General features: G+C 44.2%; 1 protein-coding gene across 1 annotated transcript in view; it reads left to right on the top strand.

Annotated features, from left to right (window-relative positions):
- Positions 1 to 9,289, top strand: part of CD83 (CD83 molecule) — a 14,716-nt gene extending 5,427 nt beyond the window's left edge. The window contains exons 3-5 of the mRNA XM_076332267.1: positions 5,219 to 5,435; positions 5,549 to 5,652; positions 7,462 to 9,289. Coding sequence (XP_076188382.1) covers positions 5,219 to 5,435; positions 5,549 to 5,652; positions 7,462 to 7,620 — 480 coding nt within the window. The 3' untranslated portion in view covers positions 7,621 to 9,289. The remainder of the gene's footprint in view (positions 1 to 5,218; positions 5,436 to 5,548; positions 5,653 to 7,461) is intronic.
- Positions 9,290 to 10,274: the final 985 nt, after the last annotated feature.

The following is a 10,274-nucleotide window of genomic DNA, read 5'->3' as shown; positions in this document are numbered from 1 at the left end:
AATTAAGTTTTAATTGATTAGTTGGGTGTAAATACTACAGCATGCGTGAATTGCCTTTGTTTAGTGGCACTATCATGTAATGCTGTAGCAGTTTTCAAAACTGCAGCTAAAACCCAGCCAACTAGGACCAAGAAAAGTGTTCCTCCTCCTTCTTCCACCTTGTTTTTAGTTCTCTGAAAAAGAAAGATTAGCTGAAGAACGCTTAAATTTTGGAGGCCTAATTATTCTACCTATTTCTTGTAATTTATCCAGTCAGAGAACAGAAATGTATCAGCTCAGCAGTATTTTCAATCAAACCTATCCCATTTTAATATCCACTGTATCACCACCACTATTCTTACCAAAAAGCTCTGGGCTAGGAGAAACTTAACAGGAATCAGTCAATTGACTAGAGAATACATGTAGGAAAATCGCAACCTCTTTAGACCAAGTGTTTCCAAGCTTTTGGGAACTAGAATAACTTTCAATTAAACTCACTAAAATAAGGCAACTAGAGCTGGTTGCTCAGGGCTGTGTCCAGTCGGGTTTTGCATATCTCCAAGGATGGAGACTCCCCACCCTCTCTGGGCAGCCCATTCCAGTGTTCAACCACCCCCAAAGTAAAAAAAGGTTTTTCTTATGTTTAAATGGAATTTACTGAATTTCAGTTTGTGCCCATTGGCTCTTGTCTTGTCTCTGGAGGCCACTGAGAAGAGTCTGGCTTCAGCTTCTTTATCCCCCTGGCAATCAGGTACATATTGGTAAGATGCCCCTGAGCCTGGTCTCCTCCAGGCTGAACAGTCCCAGCTCTCCCAGCCTCTCCTCATATGTCAGACGTTCACAGCCATTCATCATCTTTGTGGCCCTTTGCTGACTCTCTCCAGAATGTCCATGTCTCACTTGTACTGGGGAGCCCAGCGCTGGACCCAGCACTCCAGCTGTGTCTCACCAGGGCTGAGCAGAGGGGAAGGATCGCCTCCCTCCACCTGCTGGAAACGTTCTGCCGAGTGCAGCCCAGGAGGCTGTTGGCCTTCCTTGCCACAAGGGCTCATCGCTGGCTCATGGTCAACTTGGCGTCCACCAGGACCGTCAGGGCCTTTTCTGCAAAGCTGCTTTCCAGCTGGTCAGCCCCAGCCTGTCCTGGTGCATGGGGCTATTCCTACCCAGGGGCAGGACTTGGCATTTCCATTTGCTGAACCTCATGAGGTTCCTGTCAGCCCATTTCTCCAGCCTGTCGAGGTCCCTCTGGATGGCAGCACGACCCTCTGGCATATCAGCCACTGCTCCCAGCTTTGTACCATCTGCAAACTTGCTGAGCACGTGCTCTGTCCCAGTGTCCAGGTCATTAATGAAGGTGGTGGACAGTATCAGCCCCTGGGGGTAGCGTTTCCTCCCATTGCTATGGAGGTGATGGAAAACAACAGACTTAGCCCCCCAGATGATTTCTGAAAAAGCCTGTCACAGACATTGCTGCTGGCCAATGTATATGTGACAATAAACGTAAACTCACATTTCTTTTGTTGTTTAATTTTCTTAATGGGTAGTTTTATGCAAATAGGCGGAATGATGCTGCCAGCCTGCAGGTCCCCGTTTCCCAGCAAAATTCTTGCTTCAGTAACCCCCAGCAGCCAGCATGGCAACGAGACCCTTTTTATGCAAATAGATTCAGTAGCATTTCTACCGGTCCCCGCATGAGTCATGACTTGCCTTTTGAATTTTGGTAAAGCCATTAACAGCAAACATGGGAGCAGGAAAAGACCACCTCCCTTTTCTCCTCCCTTTGGAGGTGGGGAGCAGGGGGAGCTGGCGTGCTGCAGCTTGCTCACCAGCGAGGTGGAAGGGAAGGGAAATGAAACGCAAATGAAACGCGGGCGGAAAATATTTTGTCACTGATTAAAGAAGAGGATGGTCCCTACACAAGTGGATTGCTGCCACTGACAGCGCTCGCTTCGATCCCTCTAAGCTTGTGTGGAATTAATTAGGTAAACCCCCTAGCATTTACCTTGGGCTGTGGTATCACCTGGAGGAGATTTGGCATGAATTAGCACTGGATTATCATAGGAGCTTGAGCTGCGAAATAATCTGTCTAGTGAGAGTCTGCCAAGTAATTCACAGGAGGTGGCAAACAAAGTGGCATTTTCGTAATTTTAATTAGGTTTGGGGGGAAAAGAAGGTTAGCTTGAATAGAGTAAGAGGCAGAATGATGACCTTACTGAACATCTCATGGTCTTCCTTTTACACAGCTGGGATATGGGGAAACACTCTGCAAATTTGCTCAGATGTTTCCTCGCTACTTAGAGAATTTGGAAAGGGAGAGGTCGATGTTTTTTTCGTAAGATAATAGGACATAAGATTGCGGTGGAAAAAGGCTTGGTTCAGGCATCAGAGAAAGGGTTGCTGTGACCGCTGAGTAGGGATGGATGCGCTGCGTGTAGAGGCTGGAAAAATGCCACCAGATGTCTCTGTAGCCTAAAAAATGCAGGGAGGCTGCTGGGCACACCAGCACCACCACGGCCCGCCTTGCCTGCCTTTGCTCTTCAGTTAAGGGGGGATTTAATGGAGAAAGAGAGGCGTGCAGAAACCCACACGTTGAGAAATCCTCCTCAAACGCAAAGGTTTGCTTAAACCTTTTGCAAAGATTTGCAAAACCCCCATCGAGATCGCGACTGGTTTCTCCCCAAGGGAGGGAGCCAGATCTGACCACAAAGTAACTTTTTCTTCTGTTTTGGGGAAAGGCTGTTTGTGCAGCTTCATGGACAGTGCTTTGCCTTACACAGAACAGGTCTGTACAAGGCAAAGTTCTGACTTGCTTGTCTCCAGGGTCACCGTCACTGCACTTGTGACAGCCACTGAGCACCTCGAAAAGCTTTGGAGGCAGTAATCAATCCTATCTCTCAGTGTCCCCATAAAATAGGGAAGTTAAATCATTTACCAAAAATCTCACTGGGAATAAGCGCGTGGTCAGGCATAGGATACATGGACTCAATTGACTTCTCCCTTATATTAGCAGTGGTGATTACAATTGCATACAGGAAGATCAAAGTGTTTGCTGATTCCCAGGTCTCAGCCACAAGAATCACAGCACCATTTACCACCCAAGACAGCAATTATTTATGCAACCAGTGAATTAAAAAAAAAGGAAAAAAACCCCACCCTAATTTTCTGTGTGTAGCTCAGAGCTCCTATCTGCATTTTAGGGCAATGCGAAGGGCAGCCAGGCTGGTTCTTTTTATTGCCCTGTGGGCAGTTTTAAATTTCACTGCGGAAGGGGGTGGTAAGGGAAGGAAGAGTGGCAAAAATTAGATCTGAGGGAGGTCAACTCTCTCCACTTAACTGCTGTTGACCCACTTGTAACCAGAGCTGAGCCCAGCCTGGGTATTGGAATTCCTCTGGCCACATCTCTGACGATGTGCAGGGCCCGAAAATATCTAAATCCCTGTGGCACAGTGAAGCCCCTACAGCCTGAAAACCACCATAGATACTGCTTGTCTCATAGCTGCTTGGGCCTGAGCGTAGTAAGAAAGAGAAGCTGGGGTAAATTTACTGGGGATTAAGAGGAAGAAGGTACTTTCTTCCCTCTTGCTGGGTAAAGTGTGGAAAGCCCCAGGGAATTACTGCTCTGTGTTTTGGTTGATGCACTAAAAAAACCCCAAACCTTTCTGAGAAAGGATCTTTACAGTTATGAAAATCTTGTCCTTTAGTCCGATTCCCTAGTTCCTGAAAAGTTCCCCAACTTGCAGCTTGTTTTACACCATTTTAGGGCTGCAAAAGTAGCAAAGTATAATGGAGCATCAGGCCCATATTTCTCTCCAGACTCCCGAGTACGCTTTCCTCATGCAAATACATGAAAGGGAAAACAGATATTCCTAGCCTCAGTATGAGAAAATTGTGTTAATTTTAATAACTTACAGTGTAACTGTTATACCCTGATGCAGTAGCTACACTGATAGAAAGTAAGCACCAACATGCAACCCAAAAATGTGTCTATTAAAATAAAATAATAATAATAAAAAAGCCTTGGCTTACATCAGTTATAGGTTTGGCTGAAAAGCTGAGCCTTGGACTGTATGAGGTGGCTCTGGCTCTGCTGGTCCACAGAAAGACTGAATTAATTACTCTGGAAACCTTCATGGAGGGCATGCTGCCTCAGATCCCAGGGAGCAATGTCGATGAATAAGAAAGGACACGGGCTAACTCAAACCCTTCTCCCATCTTTCAAATCAAGTTAGTGATTTCTCTTTTCTTTGTGGTTCCCAACCAATTGCCATTTTCAGTGCATCCTATTGCCCTGCAGTACAAACTGTTCTGGGAATACACTTCATTCCTCCAGCAGCCTCTCAGCAATGCCAAGGAATGTAGCTTTTCTGGTTACAATTAAGAAATTCAAGATACAAATGCTCCCCAAGTGCACCAGAACCTGCTTGTGACCTTCACGCAACCGAATCTGAAGGAGTTGAAGCAATTTTTTGTTCTTTGGTTCCAATAAAGAGGGGAGGGGAGGGGAAGGGAGGGGAGGGGAGGGGGGGAAACCCCCATTTCTCCAGAGAGGCACCGTGGTTTCAGGGGTCAGCTGCGCAGAAACTGGCACAGGGAAGCACAGTTTCCAGGGCTGCGTTCCCACAGGGAGCTCTGGGCTGTGGGGTCGCTGGGAGGATGCCAGCCCGTGCTGGCAGAGCTGGTGTGCTGCGGCGTGTCTGCCGGGTAGGCAGGTTTAATTCCCACCACCGCACAGCAGAAAGTGTGCTGGCAGGGCGAGCGCAGGCAGCGGTGGAGCCTACCTGCCTTCTGCCACGCTCTCCTGGGGACCTCTGGTCTCCAGAGCCACCGCTAAGCAGCTGGGTAGGGCTGCCTCTTGCTGCCTCAGCTCCATCCCCGTGGACTGCCTCTCTCTGTTTGAACTCTTCTGGGGCCCCTGCGTAGACACTTTGAGGGCAAACTCTACCACTGCCTTTTATCATGTTACATCTCCACCGGGATTGTGTCCAGGTGAGGCAGATTAAGAAACTATTACAGAATAGCTCTATAGTATCTATTTATAAATACAGTGTCTATTTAAGCAAAAACACAAATACTTTTTGATTGTGAGCATGAACGCATTAGACGTTTTTGAGGTGTCCCCCCCCCCCGCCTCTCTTCAGCCTCTGCATTTTCAGCCATAAGCCAGCTTTAAAACTCTCTTTCCCCTAAAACTCAGGATGACACTGTTGCCCAAGACGAGAAATATATTTGTGTTTTCCAGATGGCTGGAGCTGGAGAAGAAATAGCATGGAAAGTCCTTGATGTGGAATCTCATTATCCAAAAGAACTTGGGGGGTCCCTGGAATTCTCCAACGACACCTTCTTTTCACTGAGGATCAAAAACGTGACCAGCCAAAACAGCGGGACATATAAGTGCACTTTGGGGGAACAGAGTGGAGAACGTAATCTGAGCGGCACAGTCACATTAAAAGTAACAGGTACAGTAGAGACTCTTGACTGTCCCATGCTCCCTGTGGCACTTCATGAAGGTAACAGTTTTAAAATATTTTACAAACACCAGAACAATGTAACACCTTGCTTTGCATTTTAGGTTGCCCTGGCATAGAAGATGAAAAATTAAGAAAATACAAAGCTGAGCTTTTCATGCTGACTTGCCTTGGGATTTTTTACTTGCTGCTCATCTTTTTTACCTGTGTAAGTAATTCCCTTTCTCATAAACAAACCAACCCAAACCAACAAAAACCCCCCCGCTCATTTTCTCTGCTAGCACCGCCTTAACACAGCCGGTCAGAAGTTGGTGTTCATACTTAATTTATGATCAAATCCTTTAAATATTCACACAGTATTTTCAAAGCCAGAGGAAACTCAGGTGCACGAGGAACACAGGATGGAGTCCCAAAGAGATAAAACATTTCACTCCACCCTGATCTAACTCAAACCAGACAATTATTTTCCTGCACCCCGCTGCCCATTTCTGCTTCAAGTTACTCTTAGTGCAAGCTACTCTTCAGTTTAAGGGCACATCAACAGCTTTTCTGGTTTGGTACTTGGGAACAGCATTTGCGCGAGGTGGAGGCACAGGCCCCTGGGATCCCTTCCCCACTTATGGCATTGCTTTGTGTGGTGGCATGATGGACACATTCAAGTACACCTATTTTTTGCCTCAGTTTCCATACCTGTAAATTGGTGACAACCCCATTTCAGATGGGCATTTTCGTGAAGCTCTGTCTTTCTTGGTAGACAGACATTTTAAGATCCTTGGAAAAGAACCTCCTTGGGTTGTTATCCATACCCTTAATGCTGGCAGGTAGTTCTGGAAAAGGTGGGGAGAGGAAGTATTTGGGAAGCTCAGTTCAGAGAAGCAAAACTACGTTTTGTCTGCGGTAGCGGTGAAGTCACCCCCTCGTGCAGAAAAACCAGGAGGTCTGCGCCTCCTGGCTTAAAGGAAGCATGAGCCTTGGGTCTTGGTACAGTGCAACACCGGCTGCATTTCTAATTAAAAACAAAACAAAACCAACCCCAGCATTTTAGGAGCTCAGATTTAACTTTTGCTGTCTATTTCATATTTGCCATCTTGTTTGGCTCCTCAGCAGATGAATCATAACTGTTGATTGGAGAATATCTAATTAGCTGCAGCTAAATGTAGCTTTTCATGTATCTTCAGGGAGCAATTAAATTTATGCCTGTCTCTTTTTTAGATTGACAATCCTGCCAGTAATTTGTGCCATTCAGACTAAAGTTTGACAAGATAAATCTTGTAGGAATTTGTTAGGATGAAAGTATGAAAGCAAGGATATCACTCAGAAGAGACAGATGCCCCTGTTCTGCTCAGTGTCCTGAAAGAATTTCAGATCTCTACAGAAATGTCTCCTTCCCATATGTAAAAAAAAGTCCCAGTTTTAGCGGTGCAGTTAAAAAAAACCAGAGCCGTGTAGTGAAGATAACCACTTTGGTGGAACTAAGTGTATCTTACTCTTGGTCCAGTCTCAGGTATCGACCTAGCTTTCATCAAAATTTAATATTGCCCTGATCTCACAAGTGAGCTTCATTATTTAAAATGCCTGTTAAGTTCTTGTCCTCTCCTTTAGGGGACATTGTGCCTTATCTCCACTAAACTCAACAGTGACATTAAGTTTAAAGACTGGTCGGCAGGACTGGGGCTTTACTTTGACAACTTGATGAAAATATTTCAGGCACTGCTCTGCATTGGAGGCAGGTGGAAACACACTTGCAAGAGCTTGACACAAGGCCTGTTCATATGAAAACCTGTATTAAATATAAATTTCCTTTTGTGACTAAGGCTTTTGTCCTATAAAACTCCTTCATTGAGCAAGAAACAGCAGCTTTTCTTTGTACTGGGTGCTTCTGGTGACAAACAAATGGAAAAGGTGTAATGAGCTATGGTTAAGCAAGGAGAAAAAACAAAACTTTCAAACTTTAAAAAGAAATTGCCTTTCATAGGAATTCTCAGTTTTAAGCTTTCCTTTCTGTTTTCTCTTTTAGACATGTCTAAGAAAAGAGAGTATGTCTCCCAATTATCAAAAAAACAGACCAGATATGAAACACATGCTCACCCCCATCAACGTACATGAAATGACAACTTTCCAGGATTTAAGCAGCGACAGCACTTGCAAAAATGAGCATGCTTCGAGTTCTGTCTAAGGTGACGTTCACGGCACTGTGGGCTCATCAGTAAACATGACACAAGCTGGATGGCTGAGTGGTATGGAGAGGAAATAAACGTTACTATATGGCCTCTTCAGAACAGCCTGAAAGTACAGGCAACCTGTCAGTGATCTGCTGGCGCTGGACAAGCCTTCAAAAAGCACTGTTATGCACTACAGAAACTATTGGGAGTTAGGCGGCTAAGAAATACCGTTACAGCTACACAACGGTGTTAAGATGCTGTTATGAAGTTGGCATCAACTTTATTTCACTCTGCTGTGCAGCGCTCTTGTTCTGAGCAAGAACATGCCTGTGATACGAAGGACCGGTTATAGGGAGGTGCCGGCAGCGCGAAGCCGGGGGATTAAGCTCTTCACTGAACTAATAGCTCTCATCTTTCAAAAGCAAACACAGCAGGTGCTGCAGTATGGAAAGATAAGTGTGCAGGGCTGTCTCTGCTCTGTGCTCTGAGCCTGATTCTGGATGGAGTTCCTTTACTGCAAACGGGATGTAACTTGCCATGTGATGTTCAAGTAAGCTGAAGAGGTAACTTCATGCTCTTTTCCTGGGTGAATCAAATCAGCATTAGTTTTTAAATCTGAGAGTGACAGACGGGCTGAAACGTAGGAAGGGAGGAAATATTCTGGCAATCTTTCTGGACCGAGAGGAACTTTCTATCTCTGCAAGAGAACTAGGGATGCATTTGCATAACAGGTCTGTCAGTTATTTCCCAGAGGCATCTCCATAGGAATCCATAGGTCAATCCATAGAAAGTTTCAATGAGACAACCTTAAAGCAACGAAAGTAAGAATGAAGCAGCCTGTGATATTAAGGACACGTAAAGATGACTTATTTTGTGGTTTATAAAACATGAAGCCAAATGTATGCGACACCCATGTCAGTCAAGTTACACAAGTAATGACCAAAGCTATGGCTTGGAAGAAACCAACCGTCCATATCTTTGGGATGTATTAAGTCAGCTGTGAGATATAGGAATGGAAGATGGGGCATATGAGCACCTGCTTTTGGTGCTGACAGCGTGTAGTATATGTGAAACAAGGACATGAGAAAAACTGAACTTAGGCACACAATATAAGGGAGAGAAGGCTTGTCCTCTTGGACCAAAGAAAGCAAGAGAGATTCTGGAGTCTGAAATCAAGGATCCTCCCTTATCGGGCTGCTGGTGCAGAAGGTGAAGCAAGAGGAGTCTAGGGTGACTGTGGGTGTTTACCCCACAATATGAGAATTTGAGCCAAAACATAAGAATTTGCAAGCACTTAAGAACACAATCTTACAAAAAAAAAAAAAAAAAATCCTTCAAGAGTTAAACTGCAACATTAGGATTTTTAATACAGTTTGGAATTCCAGGCTGTGACAAGGATGCTCTTTCTTATCAATCCTTTGACTAATTTTGAAGCACTGGTGGGAGGAAAGCACTGCATATCACTCAGTAGTGCCTCTGTGAGCAGGGTAGATGTCTCCATTGATGGAATCCAAGGGGCTCCTGACCAGAAGAATGGTTACAAGGGATATGCAATTTACTTAGAGCATGGCAAATTAATGCCACATTTGCTTTTTTATAATCAATTTTTACATATAAACGTGTGTAACATACTTGAAATAAAAATTCAGAGGTAACCTACCATTTGTTGTTGTGCGCCACATATGGCAAATAAACCCAGAAATACTCCGTATCAATTGCATTTTATTTTACAACTGACATAATTACACCAAATAATGTAGATGCCTGATCCAGCCTCTTCTGTGGGAGAGGGCATGTATGTGTGTATAATTGATAAGCAATGGATAATTTTATGCATTTCTAAGGAACTCAGATAATTTAAATTTTCCTCTTAAAATTTCACTTTCTGTCCAAAATACATTCTAAAACACCTGTTCCCTACCGACAGGCAAGTCATTAAGGAAAATACAAGGGTGTTTCAGTCTACCCATGGTCACTTTTAAACATGGCGTACCATCACGGGTAATCTGTACATTTAGGTGGCAATAATATGAACTAAATGTGCATGTATAATAACTGACCTAGGGTACATCGAGTTTCTCCATTTGGTCAGAAAGGCTTAATATCTGACAGTCATAGTTTTGGGGTTTTTTTTAATTATTATTAATTTTTTTTTTAGGAGAGCAGAAAAGAGAAAGGAAGGGAAAATTCAGCTGAAAGGGGTTGATAATTAATCAGCAGCAAAGGCTGAAACACTTTCAAAATTATTTCTTCAGATGTATAAATAGGATCAGATAGGACAGAATGAAAAAAGGGACTTTGTGTAAACAACTATGCCCATAATTTTTTCCCCGAGCCAAACTGTCTGCAATACAGAAGATTGGGCCTGATGCAACAACACTGGCAGTCAAATTTCAGGCTCAGAAGTTTCAGGCTGGTTGATTCTGGGGATTTGCTGTAGGCCCAGCTGTGCAGTAGAAGTGATCGTGTTCAAGGCCACTTAAATGTGTTAAAGAGTTTAGAAGGAGTAAGCAGTGAGAAAGTCTTATGCCAAGATGCTTGACCGAATCACAGAGCTGGAGAGAAACAGGCAGTGTCCTAAAGTGATGAAGGTGCCTGCACAGCTGGGGTGTAAAGGATGTAAAGAAACTGTTGTGGCATTGTAGGACAAAAACTAATATTAGCTAGA

This window comes from Aptenodytes patagonicus, chromosome 2 (genome assembly GCF_965638725.1).
Source record: "Aptenodytes patagonicus chromosome 2, bAptPat1.pri.cur, whole genome shotgun sequence".
In the NCBI taxonomy this organism is placed as follows: domain Eukaryota; kingdom Metazoa; phylum Chordata; class Aves; order Sphenisciformes; family Spheniscidae; genus Aptenodytes; species Aptenodytes patagonicus.
Note: the sequence above shows the minus strand (reverse complement) of the source record. Positions and strands in the feature narration are given on the sequence as shown.